Source organism: Salvelinus alpinus, chromosome 36, assembly GCF_045679555.1.
Source record: "Salvelinus alpinus chromosome 36, SLU_Salpinus.1, whole genome shotgun sequence".
Lineage (NCBI taxonomy): Eukaryota > Metazoa > Chordata > Actinopteri > Salmoniformes > Salmonidae > Salvelinus > Salvelinus alpinus.
Genome location: NC_092121.1, coordinates 17,163,773 through 17,182,292, shown reverse-complemented (window position 1 = coordinate 17,182,292; position 18,520 = coordinate 17,163,773). Strand labels below are relative to the sequence as shown.

The 18,520-nt window shown below is 44.2% G+C and overlaps 1 protein-coding gene across 5 annotated transcripts in view; it reads left to right on the top strand.

Moving 5' to 3' along the window:
* LOC139565079 (caskin-2-like) overlaps positions 1 to 18,520 on the top strand; it is an 81,516-nt gene that overhangs the window by 7,376 nt on the left and 55,620 nt on the right. For 4 of the 5 annotated variants that reach the window (XM_071385139.1, XM_071385142.1, XM_071385140.1 and 1 more), the window contains exon 2: positions 1,812 to 2,349. In XM_071385139.1, the coding sequence (XP_071241240.1) occupies positions 2,256 to 2,349 (94 nt within the window). In that variant the 5' untranslated portion in view covers positions 1,812 to 2,255. Of the gene's footprint in view, positions 1 to 1,811; positions 2,350 to 11,137; positions 11,398 to 18,520 lie in introns of those variants that run through there. The other variant, XM_071385141.1, reaches the window with a different exon arrangement.

The following is an 18,520-nucleotide window of genomic DNA, read 5'->3' as shown; positions in this document are numbered from 1 at the left end:
GGGACAGGACGACTGCACCGTATTGAGGGGAGGATGGATGGGGCCATGTATTGCGAGATCTTAGCCAACAACCTCCTTCCCTCAGTAAGAGCATTGATGATGGGTCGTGGCTGGGTCTTCCAGCATGACAACGACCCGAAACACACAGCCAGGGCAACTAAGGAGTGGCTCCGTAAGAAGTATCTCAAGGTCCTGGAGTGGCCTAGCCAGTCTCCAGACCTGAACCCAATAGAAAATCTTTGGAGGGAGCTGAAAGTCCGTATTGCCCAGAGACAGCCCCGAAACCTGAAGGATCTGGAGAAGGTCTGTATGGAGGAGTGGGCCAAAATCCCTGCTGCAGTGTGTGCAAACCTGGTCAAGAACTACAGGAAACGTATGATCTCTGTAATTGCAAACAAAGGATTCTGTACCAAATATTAAGTTCTGCTTTTCTGATGTATCAAATACTTATGTCATGCAATAAAATGCTAATTAATTACTTAAAAATCATACAATGTGATTTTCGGGATTTTTGTTTTAGATTCCGTCTCTCACAGTTGAAGTGTACCTATGATAAAAATTACAGACCTCTACATGCTTTGTAAGTAGGAAAACCTGCAAAATCGGCAGTGTATCAAATACTTGTTCTCCCCACTGTACATACAGGGCGTTGATCGAGTAAATTACAATAGTTTCGCAGCGAAACTGAATAACGAACGTATTTTGACATAATGCTTGCTGAGCTGTCTAATGGGGAAATGAATGGTACTGTAGCTAACTGAGCTGGAGAGGAGACTCATCATATTCATCGTCTCCTCCTCTGCCCATTTACTGGTTCAGTGTGATCGTGAACACATCACAGTTTGCGTTATTGTACTTTTATGCACAAGTTCTATCTAATTCTGCTACCATCTTAATTAAGTGAAACAAATATATGTAAATTGTTTAAAAGCAACAAACACTCCTAAACTTGGCTACTTCTTGCTCACATTCCTCTCAACTGTTCTTGGCCATTGGGCTGGAAGAGTTTAAGTAGCCTCCAATTCAAATTGCATTTGATACATGGTCAAGCATTGAAAACCTTATCTCAGAGCCTCAGGGAAAACTGTAAATAACACCAGCTCACTTGCTGAAAAGGCTCTAAAAAATGTCCATCATCTATGGGCAAGTTACTCTCTCATGAACCATTTGTCCATTAAGTCCTGGTATGCACTGCAGTCATTAAACTACATTTTCTTTCTCATAAATTGCACTGTTTACCAGCCTTGTTGTTGTTGAAGGGGATGGATAGCGTAGGCTACTTCATTTAATCTCAGATATTTACTGCTCACCATGAATTGAAGTGACAACGATGCGTATTTATGTATGTCAGTGAGATGTTCATTTTGTGGGGAGATTCTTAGAGTTTTTCAGGATATTACTCCCTCCCTCACTGTTTCAGTTTCCTGAAAGATAAAGGGCACTCCACTGATTTTTCCTGTAAGGGCAAGCCGGGTTAAAAATGAAAAAGAGATCCTAGGCACGCTGGACTTGATGGCAAATAGTTTTTTCTTCCCAGTTTAATATTTTGATTAATTTCCAAATGAATAAGCCCGTAGCATGCGGGTGGAATTTTGTTGAAGCATGGTAAAAACCCTGTTGCTGTTCTTTGGGTTGGAGCTTCCTTGGGGTTACACGCTTTTTGACGGTCTTGCTTTGGTTTCTCCTCCATGTCGTCTCTAGCCATATGGGCATTGAAAGACTTGCATGTCTGTGTGGTTTGTACAGTATTGAGTCTGGACTATGATATAGCCTATTAACCCAACTGTTATTCTCGTTTTCTCTGTTCTCAGGTTCTGGCCTGCTGGTTCATGCGGCTCCATTCCAGCCTTCTCTGTGCTCTGACCACAGCACCCGCTGAGGCCCTCAAGCACATAAATGGTAGCTCCACACAACTCCAACCCCTGACACACTCTGTACAATAAAATATTTAGCAAATAAAGACTGAAAGAAAGTTGAACAGGAAATTTAAGCAGCAAAAGAGATTTTCCGTCTCTCAGGCCTCCCTTGACTTGGCATCCGTAACCGGACTGGGAGTTGAGACAGCTGATTTGAGGCTGTGAGTGTCCTCCCATCTACTGCTTCACATTCCCTCACCTGTCAGCTGTGTGTGTTTCTGTGAGGACAGTAACTCTGAGGTAGGTTGATGCGGCTGTGCCTTAGCATGGCGCTGTGAGGAAGCCGCTGCCTGGACTCTGGACGGACGCCAGTGAAGCGCTTACACACCTTGGACCATCATGGGGAAGGAGCAGGACCTACTGCAGGCCGTCAAGAGCGGAGACCTGCCCTCCACTCAGAAACTACTGGCCAAGCTCAAAGCCAGCCGAAACAGTGAGTCCTCAAGTTACCCTGAAATCTTAAATCTCATAGCCAGATTTATTTTAGCTCGCTGAAAGGCTGAGGGAGTGTGCAGTGCAATACATCTCCGTTATGTTTATTTGCCCAAGCTTTGGGATTATTGACAGATGGCGCCTAAGTAAGACAATTAGATGTACGCACAGTCAGAAATCTCTTCCTCTGGAGGCAGTAAGGCAATCGGTAACATGCTTAAACAAGCAGTTTGCTTAGTTCTGTCTGCTGCTGCTGATGCCACACCTGTCATAACTACTAAACGTCTCCCAAATCAATAGATCCTGCTAAACGTCTACGCCGGTGATTCTCTGACAGGAGTAGGCTAGTCGAGCCAGCGGAAATCGACAGTTCTCAGTTGTTCAGACATGATGCAAAAGCCAGTGTTTGCTATCTAACTGACTCATCAACCAGTTTTCTAGTTCTGCTGGTTGACTCAATATTTCAACAAATGACATTTCAGTCATTTAGCAGATGCTCTTATGCAGACCGACATACAGGAGCAAATCGGGGTAAATGCTTTGCTCGTCAGATTTTTCACCTAGTTGGCTTGGGGATTCCAACCAGCGGCCTTTCGGTTGCTGGCCCAACGCTCTTAACTGCTAGGCTACCTGCCGCCCCACACAGTTATGGGTATTTTCTTTCTCATGAAAAAGTGATAAACCCTGTTATTGGATTATGTGAACGATAGCTTACCTTTTACAAAGTGGAGTGTTGGAGCTAATCCTATTGAATGTAGAGTGATCCTTATGTTCAGTGATTGAGTGTGTTTGTTCAGGGGAGCTGTGCTGAGAGGAGGTGAGTGCTCTCAACTCTACTCTGAGGTCAAGCTTCAGGAACTTAACTACAGAAGACGCTGAGCCTCAGCTAAAGCTCCAATCCAGCCCTTATGATGATGGCGCACTAATGAACTCTCTCTCGCTCTCGGGAAACTGAAAGCCTATCCACATTCTCCCCGGGTTTTAATTCACTGGACCATAAGCTTACGGCCGTCGATATCGTCTCCCTTGAGAGGGAGACTTTCTATCCCCAGTTGCTATCCGCTGTATGAGGGTTTGTGGATGGGGTGGGTGGGTGGGTTCCCACTTGCAGACCCCCATCACAAATGCCTCAAAGGTCTGAGGGGAGGGGGGGCTCAGTTGCCTCTTCTTGAGCTATCAAGTCCTCCGATCTTTCTGCTCTCAAAAGCTGTTATCTCCAACTACAATGGTCTATCAACTGCAGTTTACTGCACCTTATCCTTCTGCTCTTCCAATCACTAAATGCACCTACTGGCATAGTTTACAAACACAAAGACCATTACTCACACACCCAGGAGGACTTTTTCTCTGACTCTGTGTTGTCGTGTTCTCAGAGGCCTATGTAATTACTAAAATGACAGTGCTGGGCGGCTGTTTAGAGGCTGTTTTTCCACAACCACAATGCCACAAGGTGCAAGACGTTCTGGAGGACTCCTGTATTTAGTTGCTCCTCTCTGCTCATTCACTGTCGAGATAGTGTCCGACATTGAGTTCAACATGACACCACACAGCACAGTGACTGAGAGAACTGAGAGCCCCAGGCCAGGAGGTTGGGCTGCTTTATCATTGTGATAACCTATCACCCTCTGTGCTATTCTGGACCCTCTTTTAGCTCTAAACAAACATGAATTGCTCTGACCCAGAGGGGAGAGATGATGGGATATGAGGGATGGGGAGAGTTAAGTGGTCTCAGTGTACCCTGTGTTTTTCCTGTGTTTATCTAATTCAGCAGACTATTATATTGTAAGAATTGTGGACTTAAGGTGTAATTACACTATACAGGTCTCTTTGTCTGCCCTGGGGTTGTAAACCCTGTCAAGCGTTCATATTAAAGGGCAACTACCGCTTTTCAACCTCATTTTCATTATATCCTGCACAATACCAGTGTCAACATACAGCTGCACCATTGAGAGCATCTTGACTGGCTGCATCACGCTTGGTATGGCAACTGCTTGGCACCTGACCGTAAGGCGCTACAGAGGGTGCTAATCAAATGGCTACCCTGACTATTTGCATTGACCCCTTTTTTATTTGCACCGACTCTCTTGCACCGGCTCATTCACTGGACTCTACTCACACATACTACACTGACACTCCAACACACATACACACACACAGACTACATTCGACTACATACGCTCACACACACATGCATATGGATGCCAAACACACACTCACGCATAGACTTTCGTACTCTTCACATACGCTTCTGCTACTCTGTTTATTATCTATTCTGATTGCCTAGTCACTTTTACCCCTACCTACATGTACATATTACGTCAACTACCTCGTACCTCTGCACATTGAGTATGTTCACATGCACACTAATAATTAGGTATTAAACGGATTATTTTAGATTATGCAATAGTCATGTAAACACCTTACTCTGCTTATCTTAATCAACGTAAGGTCAAAATCTAAGTAAGCATACACCAATTAAAACACCTGGTTTTCTGAGCAATCTTTGAAATTATTAGGACATGTAAACACCTTAATGGGCGTTCCAGCAGTGTATTTGATCTGCCCATGTGCTAGCACCAGCCGAGCGAGCCTCCTTTATTAACACGAGTGAAGTGTGTTCGGAACAACAATGTATGTGTCTTAGAAGTAGTTTTCACATACAAACTTGATCAAATATGCTTACCAAAATAACATGTTCGCCGTGATAGGACGTTTATTTTGATTGCCGATTTTCTGCATTTATCAGTGTCATCAGGTAGCCTGATTTCAGATGTGTCCATGTAAACAGGATTATTAGGGAAATCGTTCTACTTGCAAAGCATGTAATTGTTTTAATCAAACTATTAATCTGACTATCCACAGTAACCGCACTCATTGACTCGGTACCGGTACTCCTTGTATATAGGTTTGTTATTGTTATTTTGTGTTACTATTTCTTAGAAATCAAATTAGCATTTTTTTTGTTGCTAATTTGTCTTACTTTTTAGGTCTGCATTGTTGGGAAAGGGGTTGTAAGTAAGCATATCACGATAAAGTCTACACTGGTTGTATTCAGCGCATTTGACTGATTTGATTTCTAAGTTTTGTAGAAACAAATATAAAGTTCTACACAATGACGTCAAAGTTTAAACATTTTTAAAACTGATTTTCAAACACTGAGGCCGTCATTGTAAATAAGAATTTGTTCTTAACTGACTTGCTAGTTAAATATATATTTTTTTAGATTTGCGGTGACGTGAGGAGCAAGAAAATACCCTCCCTTGGGCTCGAAACTCGTTGCAGTTTTAAACCCTTGTTTTTATTAAATTTCTAATGATCTTTTTACCACAGATCATAGAAAGGCGCTGTTTTCACATACAGTTGAAGTTGGAAATTTACATACACCTTAGCCAAATACATTTAAACTCAGTTTTTCACAATTCCTGACATTTAATCCAAGTAAAAATTCCCTGTCTTAGGTCAGTTAGGATCACCACTTTATTTTAAGAATGTGAAATGTCAGAATAATAATAGAGAGAATGATTTATTTCAGCTTTTACTTCTTTCATCACATTCCCAGTGGGTCAGAAGTTTACATACACTCAATTAGTATTTGGTAGCATTGCCTTTAAATTGTTAACTTGGGTCAAATGTTTGGGGTAGCCTTCCACAAGCTTTCCACAATAAGTTGGGTGAATTTTGGCCCATTCCTCCTGACAGAGCTGGTGTAACTGAGTCAGGTTTGTAGGCCTCCTTGCTCGCACACACTTTTTCAGTTCTGCCCACACATTTTCTATAGGATTGAGGTCAGGGATTTGTGATGGCCACTCCAATACCTTGAATTTGTTGTCCTTAAGCCATTTTGCCACAACTTTGGAAGTTTGATTGTCCATTTGGAAGACCCATTTGCGACCAAGCTTTAACTTCCTGACTGATGTCTTTGGATGTTGCTTCAATATATACACCTAATTTTCCTCCCTCATGATGCCATCTATTTTGTGAAGTGCACCTGTCCCTCCTGCAGCAAAGCACCCCCACAACATGATGCTGCCACCCCCATGCTTCACGGTCGGGATGGTGTTCTTCGGCTTGCAAGCTTCCCCCCTTTTCTTTCAAACATAATGATGGTCATTATGTTCAAACAGTTCTATTTTTGTTTCATCAGACCACAAAGTACGATCTTTGTCCCCATGTGCAGTTGCAAACTGTAGTCTGTCTTTTTTATGGCGGTTTTGGAGCAGTGGCTTCTTCTTTGCTGAGCGGCCTTTCAGGTTATGTCAATATAGGACTCGTTTTACTGTGGATATAGATACTTTTGTACCTGTTTCCTCCAGCATCTTCACAAGGTCCTTTGCTGTTGTTCTGGGATTGATTTGCACTTTTCGCACCGAAGTACGTTAATCTTTAGGAGACAGAACGCGTCTCCTTCCTGAGCGGTATGACGGCTGCGTGGTTCCATGGTATTTATACTTGTGTACTATTGTTTGTACAGATGAACGTGGTACCTTCAGGCGTTTGGAAATTGCTCCCAAAGATGAACCAGACTTGTGAAGGTCTATAATTTTATTTCTGAGGTCTTAGCTGAGTTCTTTTGATTTTCCCATGATGTCAAGCAAAGAGGCACTGAGTTTGAAGGTAGGCCTTGAAATACATTCACAGGTACACTTCCAATTGACTCAAATTATGTCAATTAGTCTATCAGAAGCTTCTAAAGCCATGACATAATTTTCTGAAAATGTCCAAGCTGTTTAAAGGCACAGTCAGCTTAGTGTATGTAAACTTCTGACCCACTGGAATTGTGATACAGTGAATTATAAGTGAAATAATCTGTCTGTAAACAATTGTTGGAAAAATTACTTGTCATGCACAAAGTAGATGTCCTAACCAACTTGTCAAAACTATAGTTTGTTAATAAGAAACTTGTGGAGTGGTTTAAAAACGAGTTTTAATGACTCCAACCTAAGTGTATGTAAACTTCCGACTTCAACTGTACGTAGACAGGTTTGGTGCTGGAGGTGATGAATATGACTTTGAAAAGTGGCGGAATTGCCCTTTTATCACGGGATGCTCTTGTGGCCCCTACACTCCGGGCTGGGCTGGAGTTGCCTCAGCCAGCTGACAGGCCTGCCGTGCTGCTTGGGTCTGCCCCCAAGTCCCCGAGGGGATTCCTAGAGACTGTCGGATTACCCTCTCCCTTTGTTTTGCCTCTCGCCCATCCCAATTTATCACCTTATACGTTACGTGTGGCTCAGCTGTTGTTATGAGCTCCAACCCAGCCCATTGATGGGATTGGGGACAGTCATTACCCCCACCATCAGGTTTCCACAAACAAACACACATCACACAACCGTTTCTCTGACATCTGGTACCTCAGGTCTCTGCCTCACCCAATCCACTCCCTCCCATATGGTGCTCAACCAGATTAAGGGGAATTATGGGTCGGGCTGGGATGAGAAAGAAAGGTCCAACGTGGCGGAGCTTCCTCTTCTCTCTCCTACATGGCAGAGTCAGCCAAACTAAACCCTTTACAGGTCCCCGGTGAGCCAGCAACAGCGCGGTGTGAGTTCTGTGTCCCACGTCTCATGGTCAAAGAGTCTCAGGAATGGTGGGATGTAGCCAGGCCAGTTGGCTAGGAGACACACGTTCGGACTCTGACCTCTTTCTCTCACTCTGGCCACAACAGAATGAGGGACCCAGGTTGGATTGTTTAGGAATTTGTTTGAAGAGGTTAAGTGTGTGATAATATAGACAAAATCCGTGTGTTAATCCTGTCTAACCCATTTTTATTACATCCCCTAGACATCAGATACCACAAATCCCTTTGTTTTTTAGTTGCATGGGTTTTTCCCCCCATTCTGTGGATTTTGCTTTGTTCAGAGCTGCCGCAATTAAAACATTTTTAAAACGCTTTGTCTGAGATTGACATATGGTATATTGGAATATGGGAGCTGTTAGAATGACAGAGGATCACATGTTTGTGTACTGTATAGAGCTACTCATTTGTCCTGCATTAGAAAGTCAATATTTAAAACTGATGTTGGTTCCATTATGGTTTTTTATAAGCCATCTTTACCTCCGGCCTCTATTTGAAAGTCCAACATATTCAAGCTGATAAGGTTTCATTTGTGTTTTTATGCCAATAAATATTTCACAGCTTGTTGCCCAATTAGACCTACAAAGCTTGGGGAATTGGTTTGATGTTAGATGTGCATCCATGCAAACCCCCAGGAATTGGGAGTGAAACCCCCCTGGCGTATAACATCGCCATCTGTCTTTTTTAAACGTAAGTGTGCCACACACTGCATTATTATTGACCAGAGGGAGCGGTGTTCCGTATTGAAGACCATCAATGTCCCATTATCGGCGTCTCGTAAAACTGTTGGGCCACAATGAAAGGCAGGGCCGTTAAGAGAGCCCCAAACAAAACGTCCAGCGCGGCGGTGTCTGTGGTGATTCTCTGGGAGGGAGCAGCTGTCAGCCTCCCCAGGCCAGTGATAGGCTTCTAAAGAGCCCACTGTGACTGTCTATTGGTCGCCAGGCCACTCGCCCATACTGCAGCCATGGTTTATTCATGACTTTGTGTTCAAACAGAGCCAGCCCACCCAAACACCCAATACAGTCCCTTCATTCCACTTACTTAGGCCTACTCCTGACGCCTTGTTATTCCTGCCTCTAGCTAGCACATCTGGGGCATCATGACACAGACAGGCACACAACCTCCTCCTTCCCTCCATTACAGAGGCATCACAGTGTTGAACTATTGAAATAACAATAATTCTGGGAAAAGCTCCATCCATGTACAGTTTAGTCATTGCCAGTATAGTACTTCTTGCTACTGGCAAAAAGGAATGAGCTGGAGTTCACTTGATCTGAATATTGTACCCATTTTTCTAGTTTCCATCCCAACATACTAGACGTTTTGCATATAGACTTGACCTTGTTTCACGTAAACACAGCATATCGTTTGCTCCGTCATCTGCTAGTTTTTATGGTTGAAGTTCAACAGAATATTATGCTTTCTCCTTCACCATTGCACCTTCCTCTCCCATGTCACAATGCCTCAAGTACAGCTCAGGATAATGAGAAGAAAATTTCCACTTTCTTTTCAGACTGGGCATATTGATGGGAAAGTGTTAAAACCTTTTAGACAGACCGTGAAATTCTGTCTCTGTACTGAAGCCGCCGGTGTTTGCCTGTCAACTCTACCGTTGGTGTGCTAAATGTTTAATTGGCTCGCTAAACAGACAGGTCCCATAGACCTTGTAAAGGAGGTCAGTTAGCCTATGCCTCAGAAGAGGAAGAAGCACCGGTCTGTGTTGGAATGGGGCCCTTCAGGACCTCTAGCTGTCAGGGATTTTGTGTCTGGTCTCTGACGCAAGTGGAAAGAGAAGAAACCCAAATGGGAAAAGCAAAGGTTATTGTTACCAGAGTGGTCTACCTATGACCCTTTGTCAAAAGTGTTCTGTTTTCTACTGGGTTGGATCACAGACAAGCTAGCCAACATTTATCAAAGCATTTCTTAGTTTTACTCATCTAAGACCAAGATGAATCTATAAACACAGCTTCAAGGATATCTCTTGCCTTGGACATTTGGGAAACTGCTGAACTTCTGTTGAACTTTGTTTCATGTCTCTCTTTAACCATCCTTTAATTTTTTTTGATGAGTGCCAGATTTACTGGAATTAAAAGGGTGGGGGTCTTTCAAAACCACCCGTTAGAGCAGATACCAATGTCGATGATACAACAAACGTTGGAATGCACATTGGAATGGAATGACATTGGAATGACATTGCCCTAATTTGTATGTTAGTTCCTGCATGTGCTTGTAAGGATGTGTGTGGTTTGGGGGTGTATGTTAGTTCATGCATGTGCTTGTAAGGATGTGTGTAGTCTGGGGGGTTTGGGGGTGTATGTTAGTTCATGCATGTGCTTGTAAGGATGTGTGTAGTCTGGGGGGTTTGGGGGTGTATGTTTTTGTGTATTATGTAAGCTTTGTTCAGTAGAATGGGCTCTTTTTGTTTGTTGCTTATCTCTGCCAGTCTGTTTCCACGGCATCATGTCAGATGTACAGCTTTCACAATGTCTCATCATTGACATTACCTGACTGAACAACCATAAGATTTTAAGATATGACTGATTGTTCACCTCTTTTGAAAATTTATTCAATCTTAATCTTTATACAGTCAAGATTAGAATGACATTTTGGATGTCACGTCATGGTATTTCCACAACGTAGAAACGTAGGCTCACATGCACATATCTCTCTATCTCTTATGGCTCAAGGCTGGCTTTACACATTTTGACACGTGCGCAATAGTGGAAAGCTGCTATTCTGAGTGCAGTTGTTTTCCAAAAGGCACCAGTGCAGAGCTTTCAAAGCACCCTTCCTGTTGAGGGCCTTAATGACTCAGCCTTCATGCAGGATGTGACTGGAGCATAGGCCCAGGTGCACACTGGCACTCTGAACTGGAAAAAACGGTACATTAAGATGCAGTTTCACGCTGACAAAAAGCTAAGGCACCAAACGGGCAACAGAACAGTATGACTTATGACTGACTCCCAGCTGTGGACTGCTTGGTCTTATCAAGGTTTCAGTTATTTTCCCCAAATCCCTCCCGCTCTATCTGTGCCAACCATTGTCCAAGACACGACATAGCAGCACAGTGCGTTTGAATGCAGAAAAAGACTAGAAGGGATGATGTCATGTTGTAGGAATGTGTACCCCACAAGGACACCTCCCATCTGTTTTCTGGAACTGAAATCCGACTCCTCTTGTGACATTACAGTTCGGCTTAACCCGAAGACTGAGATGAAAGTTTTGGTCTAGAGGACAAAGAGAAGGATAAGAGGCCTTGGAACTGTTACTATTCTGCCCTCCAGGAGTCTGAGGCGACTTCAAACAGGTCTTTGGGTTTAGAGGAGAGAAAAGTCTAGCTTTTGTCATGGAGATGAGGAAATGTGGTCTCGGCTGCGGTGCTGATATCGAAGCGGAGAGGAGCAGAGCTGTCGAAAGGGAAAGTGGCTGGGATCTCTCCCTGGGCTGTTAATCTGTCACCTTATCTCCATTACTGTAAGTGGAGGCCTATTGCACCTCACCGCACCCACACTGACCGCAAATGGACATGGTTAGTCACATGCTTACTCTTTCAGGAGGAGAGGGGAGTTAGTACTGGGGAAATAAGTAGATGAAAGTTTGGCGCCGCTGGAGAGTAAAAGTCCATTATGAACAAAGGATGGGGTGTGGAGTTTCCTCTTATCGTGTGACCAAAAAAGTATGGAGTGTTCTGGTGCGTCTGTTTAGCTTAAAGAGGAAGAGGCATGAACTCACACACACACACACACATTCATATTTGCTGTCCTCCACCCCTCAAGACAAAAACAATGCAATGTTTTTCTTTTTTTACCCAAGGAACATTCTCCATGCTAGGAAAAAGTATCTCATTAAGGGCTTGGTTCTCTGTGTGTGCAGTCAGTTACCACAGCGGTGCAGATATAAATGCATACCTCCTTGACAAGCTCTTCCAAGAGGACCCTAGAGTCTGCCACTACATCATCAACTGGCCATTAGGCCTCCCATTAGGGCCTGCCATCCAATAAGCTATAATCATTAGGCCATGGTCTCTGGGCCCTCCTTTTCTGTCACAAACACCTGAGTGACACACAGAGGTGAAGTGTCCCGTTTAGCATTCCTGCAGGTCAGTGTGAGTTAGGCTCTGTCAGCAGCTTCCAGCTGGATCAACACAGAGCTACTATAGTGTGTGTGTCTGTCCTATCCTGTCTGTCTTGGCTGGCTGGTTGGCTCTCTTTTCATTAGCCTCTGCTGACTCTGGCCACATGACAAACAGCAACCAAATGTAATCTTCTGGATGTATCATATGCAAACATCACTGATCATTTCCTCTCAGATGTTGTGATGCTGGTGTCATGCACCTGCCTCTCCATTAGCCCCACCCCCCAGTCCATATGGGTCTGTATGGCAGAACCCCCCCATCAGGGCGATTATGTCACCCTGCTGTCCTTCTTTCATCTGAATGTATGTCTCTTTCTTTAATAAAACCTGCCGTATATGTCACACCCCCGAGCCCTATTCTCTGTAGACGCCCAGCTGGGCGGAGACACAATGCAACTCACGCAGGTCATTTGCATGCGTGGCGCTCCATTGTGTCAGCTGTCTAATGGGCCTCAACAGGGAGAACGACCAGGGACCTTATCTCCTCTCATAGTCTTGCTTTGCATCCCACTCCCACAGCCAGGCCCCCACCAAGGTTTCCAGGAAGGCTCTGTCTGGCCTGGGAACAAATGACAGAGTGAATGATTGTTAGCTCAATTAGTACCTCGTCTCAAATTTTTTACTGTCTTTTAGTGTTTGCGTGCGATCCTCTGGCAAATATGCTAATTACTTGGAAACAGAATTCTCTGGAAAAGAGAATTGGACGAATAATTTGGGTCAGAGCAATAGCTGCACCCATTAGACAAAGAATTTGGACCTCTCTTTTGGGACAGTGCTGAATATGAACTCAGTTCAGCGTTTAGTCTCAGGGTCATTGTGAGGTTTAGGGCATATTACAGTCTTGGTGGGTTGGTGGAGCGCCCAGCATGGTAGCAGTGGGTATATGATATAATCACAGCGGTGAGTCAGTATCTGTGTCCATGGCTCTTCTCCAGGCACTGCTCCAGCACTGGGGCTTAGGCCTACAATTTGGGACCTGGAGATGCAATCTCCCGTCTGCTTCCGGTGCAGATAACGCCACAGCACATCACAGTCCAGCAGGTCCAGAGTGAAGCCATGGGATTATCTCCCAAGGTGGTGCAGTTTCCCCCTGCTACACCAGATGTGTTGTAGCTGCTAGTCCTGTTGGTGGACATTAGGGCTGATCCCATTTAGTTGACTGTTTGGTCAATAGGCTGTTGGTCGACCGAGATTTCTTTAGTCGAGCTGTAGCAAATAATAATAATAATCATTTAATTGTGTACAAGACATGTCTGATTCGTGCATGTCTGAGTGGACTAATCTATTGTAGAGGCCGTGGGGATGGCACAGTCCATCATTCTAAGACCGCTGTCTGATTGGCTCCTGTCTGAGCGGACTGATCCATTGTGGAGGCCGTGGGGATGACACAGGCCATCAGTCTAAGACGTGCTACTAGAATTGTATATGTTTATATTACGTAAGAACAATGGTGTAACACTAATAAAAAATAATATGGACGGCGCTATAAACACTGAAGTTCTGTAGTGGTCACTGCAGCATAGAGGAGAGAGACAGACAACGGCTACTAGGACATTTTAGGCCTAGTACTTGAAAAGAACGTCTTGGATTTTCTCAGTGTACCAATGCACTGTAATGTGATTCAACTGATGCTGTATGATGGTGGGCTCATAGGGAGTCAAAGGCACACCATTTGCCAGTGAACCCTGGGGAGCCCCTTCACCTGTGAACCCTGGGGAGCCCCTTCACCTGTGAACCCTGGGGAGCCCCTTCACCTGTGAACCCTGGGGAGTCCCTTCACCTGTGAACCCTGGGGAGCCCCTTCACCTGTGAACCATGGGGAGCCCCTTCACCTGTGAACCCTGGGGAGCCCCTTCACCTGTGAACCCTGGGGAGCCCCTTCACCTGTGAACCCTGGGGAGCCCCATCACCTGTGAACCCTGGGGAGCGCCATCACCTGTGAACTCTGGCGAGCCCCATCACCTGTGAACCCTGGGGAGCCCCTTCACCTGTGAACCCTGGGGAGCCCCATCACCTTTGCAGTGTTGACATTACATAGGAGAATACAGAGTTTGTGACCTTTTGATTAAGATAAGAAAATCCCTTCAATGTACAGGTCTAGCCTGTTTTCTAATGTTTGCTTCCCTCAAAATAGTCTCAGGTGCATTAACTCTTTTGGCCTAATGAATTGGCTGAGGTGCAGAGACACGTAGTTGAGACAGATGTTTCCCTTTTCATGGCATTTTTGGTTAACCCTCTCTGGTGATACTTTTAAGACAAAATAGGATGTGGTCAAGGAAATTACCGCTCTTCCTATTTTGGTTTGGATGACCAATCTATTGTTGGTTTTTTACGCAGGACGTTGGGTCCAGTTTTTGTTGTCTTTATTTGTATAGTACAAGTATTCCCAAACGCGGGTAAAATGTATCATTTGTTGGAATTTTTCTCACATTTTCAAACAGTACATTTATATTTTCCAACGGGGCTATACATTTGGGTGAGTTTTTCTCTCTCGCCCGAGTAGCCTCGTTTCACTGCCAAAAATAAAATTCAACCATCTAGTGTTCAGCGAAATGACAACACGATGTCAAATACAGGTAGCCTAGTCAAATAATGAACATCCAATCACATTAACTGTTACTCTCTCGCAGGAAACCGTCACTCTTGCGCAGACATTTAGAAAAGAAACATGACAATTTGAAAAATAAGCCACGGGAGTTTTTTGAGCGAGAATAAAGATGACTTGCGAGTAGTAAGACATGTATAAAAGCAACAGATAGCATTAATAAGAAGGGGCTATAAGCGTCTTATATGGTGAGCTACCGAATGGCTAGGACAGGCAAGCCCCATACTATTATGAAGGACTTAATTCTTCATGCTGTTGCGGATATGGCTGGAACAATGCTGGGGGGAAAGGCCCAAAAAACTATACAGACAATTACTTCATCAAACAACACTGTTTCACGATGCATCAATGACATGGCAGGAGATTTTTTGAAACAATTACTGCTTCGCATACAAGCCAGTGAATTAAATGCGTTACAGCTGGATGAGTCAACAGACGTGGCAGGCCTGGCACAGCTCCTGGTATATGTCCGTTACGTTTATGGGGGTCAATTAAGGAAGACATCCTCTTCTGCAAACCACTGTAAACCAGGACAACAGGAGAGGATATTTTTTAAGTACGACAGCTTTGTGACATCAAATGGACTTTGGTGGTCAAGATGTGTTGGTATTTGTACTGATGGCGCAAACGCCATGACAGGAAGACATAGTGGAGTGGTAACGCACGTGTAAGCAGTTGCTCCCGATGCCACTTGGGTACACTGCAGCATCCACCGAGAAGCTCTTGCTGCCAAGGGAATGCCTGACAGCTTGAAAGACTTTTTGGACACTACAGTGAAAATAGTTAACTTTGTTACAGCAAGGCCCCTGAACTCTCGTGTATTTACTGCATTATGCAATGATATTGGCAGCGACCATGTAATGCTTTTACAACATACAGAAATGTGCTGGTTATCAAGGGGCAAAGTATTGACACATATTTTATTATTGAGACGAGCTTAAAGTTTTCTTTACTGACCATAATTTTCACTTGTCTGACCGCTTGCATGTTGACGAGTTTCTCACACAACTGGCCTATCTGGGTGATGTTTTTTCTCGCCTGAATGATCTGAATCTAGGATTACAGGGACTCTCTGCAACTATATTCAATGTGCGGGACAAAATTGAGGCTATGAATAAGAAGTTGGAGCTCTTTTCTGTCTGCATTAACAAGGACACACACAGCTATTTCCGTCATTGCATGATTTTTTTTGTGTTCAAATAAACTCAAGCTTACGGACAATGTCAAATGTGATATAGCAAGGCACCTGAGTGAGCTGGGTGCGCAATTACGCAGGTTCTTTCCGGAAACGGACAACACAAACAACTGGAATCGTTATCGTTTTCATGCCCTGCCTCCAGTCCACTTACTGATATCTGAACAAGAGAGTCTCATCGAAATTGCAACAAGCGGTTCTGTGAAAATGGAATTTAATCAGAAGCCACTGCCAGATTTCTGGATAAGGCTGCGCTCAGAGTTTCTTGCCTTGGTAAATCGCGCTGTTAAGACACTGATGCCCTTTGCAACCACGTACCTATGTGAGAGTGGATTCTCGGCCCTCACTAGCATGAAAAACGAAATACAGGCACAGACTGTGTGTGAGAAATGATTTAAGACTGAGAATCTCCAGTACAACCCACCATTGCAGTTATGTGCATCCTTTCAAGCACACCCTTCTCATTAACCTGTGGTGAGTTATTCACAATTTTTGATGAACAAATATGGTTTTATATGTAAGATGGTTAAATAAAGAGAAAATGATTGATGTATTATTATATTATTATTTGTGCCTTGGTCCTATAAGAGGTCTTTGTCACTTCCCACAAGCCGGGTTTTGACAAAAATTCACACTCATTCTTATGTTTAACTGTATCGTAAAGGATGTTTGTGGCAGGCTTACAATGATGGCAAAAAAACAACATTGTAGAGTGCGCTGGCCCTGTATGCAGCTGGAGGTTGAATATTTTAAGGGGTACGGGACTATAAAAAGTTTGGGAACCACTGGTATAGTATAATGCAGCCTGATTTGTGTATCTTCTGAGATTGATCCTTCCTTTCATAAAATGACACTTCATCAGATGATAGTCTGACAGATGGGAATAAGCTTGAACTGCCGTGTTTGGGTAGAAAATAAACCCAGTGATTGAATCCCCCAACGGAACCTTCTGAGGTTTGCCTTGAGATGAACTATGATCTATGTGTTTTCTGAACTGCCTGCCCTCCTTACACTGTTCAGCTTTACCTATCAAATCAGAGCTGTACTATTAGTTCTTTGCACACGTATAATTAAAGCACTTTTCTGGTCTTTTGTCATGAAACAGCAGGGCGTTTTTTCTCTGCTCTCTGTGCCAAGGAAAACATTCCCTCTTTCATTGCCCTTTGCTTTTCTCTCCTCATTCCTCCTCTTTCAGTTAAACCAACATGTCTTTAGAGCGTTCTTCTCATGTAACTGACTTCTGCATCAGCACCAACGACTTATTTTTCTTTGCATTTAAATCCTGATCACAAAAGAAGCACCAGGCCAGTGTTTAGGTTGCCTGACGACTCCAACGGAATTATTCCGCTGCTCCCCTGCGTTCGCGATATACTCCAGTCTGCCATTGTTGAAGTTGTTTGTGGTGATGTCAAAATGAGTGTGTTGTACAAAACACAAGTAATCAGTGAATGGATCATCTCTAACCAATCAGCGTATCAAAGCCAATGACGCATTTTCAAAAAGCCTCTTTACCTACGTGTTCTGGCTCTGGCGCAACCCGTCGGTTTCTGGGACCAATCAGAACAGTTACAATGTGTTTGCGTGCTAGAAATCGTCCGGCAGGTACTCCGATCCAGACTCACTGCGGAGTAGAAACTTATGTCCGTGGTCGTGGCGTAGCGTTTGGCCCGGAGCAAGGTTTTTGAGTAGCCAGGCCTGCGTTTAGGGCGGCTTCGATGTATTTTCTCCAGGGTTGCTGCTACCTGCTGCAGTATGATGGTGGCCTCCTTTAGCCGGGGCTGGCCTGAGCTCTGATACTTGGGGTCTCTCAGCCAGCTCCCCAGTGGCCTGCCCTGCAGCTGTCGAGCCATGTCAGTTGGCCTGGAGATGAAAGTCTCGCGGCCCTCTCCTTCACGGGGAGTGCCTGACCGCCGTGTCGTCACGGATACGTGTCCATTAGGGCCCAGTGAGTGACAGGCCGGCTCCACAGACAGCAGGGTTCACTGCACACACAACCCAGGTGCACACACACACACCCTGAGGCAGAGAGCTGTGAAACGCATCACGCACAATCATGATTTATGACTCAGAGGCCCCCCTGTGCACTGGTTAATTGAACACCGTTTCAAGGGTCGTAAATTGATGCATCCGTCTAACTGACTAGGCCGTGTCAATTTCAAGCCCTTGGATGGGAGCTTTGTTTCTAGGTCCCTGTTGACGTACAGTAAAACTTGTTCTCATCCTCAATGATATCGTGCTGTAACGACTGACATTCAATTCAAATGGTACAGCAGCATTGTCGCATCATTTACAACATCTTTATGGATCACTAGTCTCACAAATAACCTAACCATGCATTGTGAACCATGCTTTGATTCATCCCCCAGTTCACATCCTTCCTCTGGCGCTCCACTGGAAATAGCTAGAGATTCACCATGATCAGCAGCCCAGTGCAGTAGAGCTCTCTGTCAGTAAACTGCACTGTCTTCTCATGCTTGAAAGAAGTGTCCAAATCCCTACACTAAACATGACATGCCTTCTAACTTTATATAAACTGAAGTTCTTACCCCCAAAAAGTCTACTGTGAGAATGTAATGACAAGGGTGCGACTGGGTACATAAGCAGGAAACGGTAATAAATGCATTATTGAGTAAACAATGAATGTAGTGATAGACATCAAATAA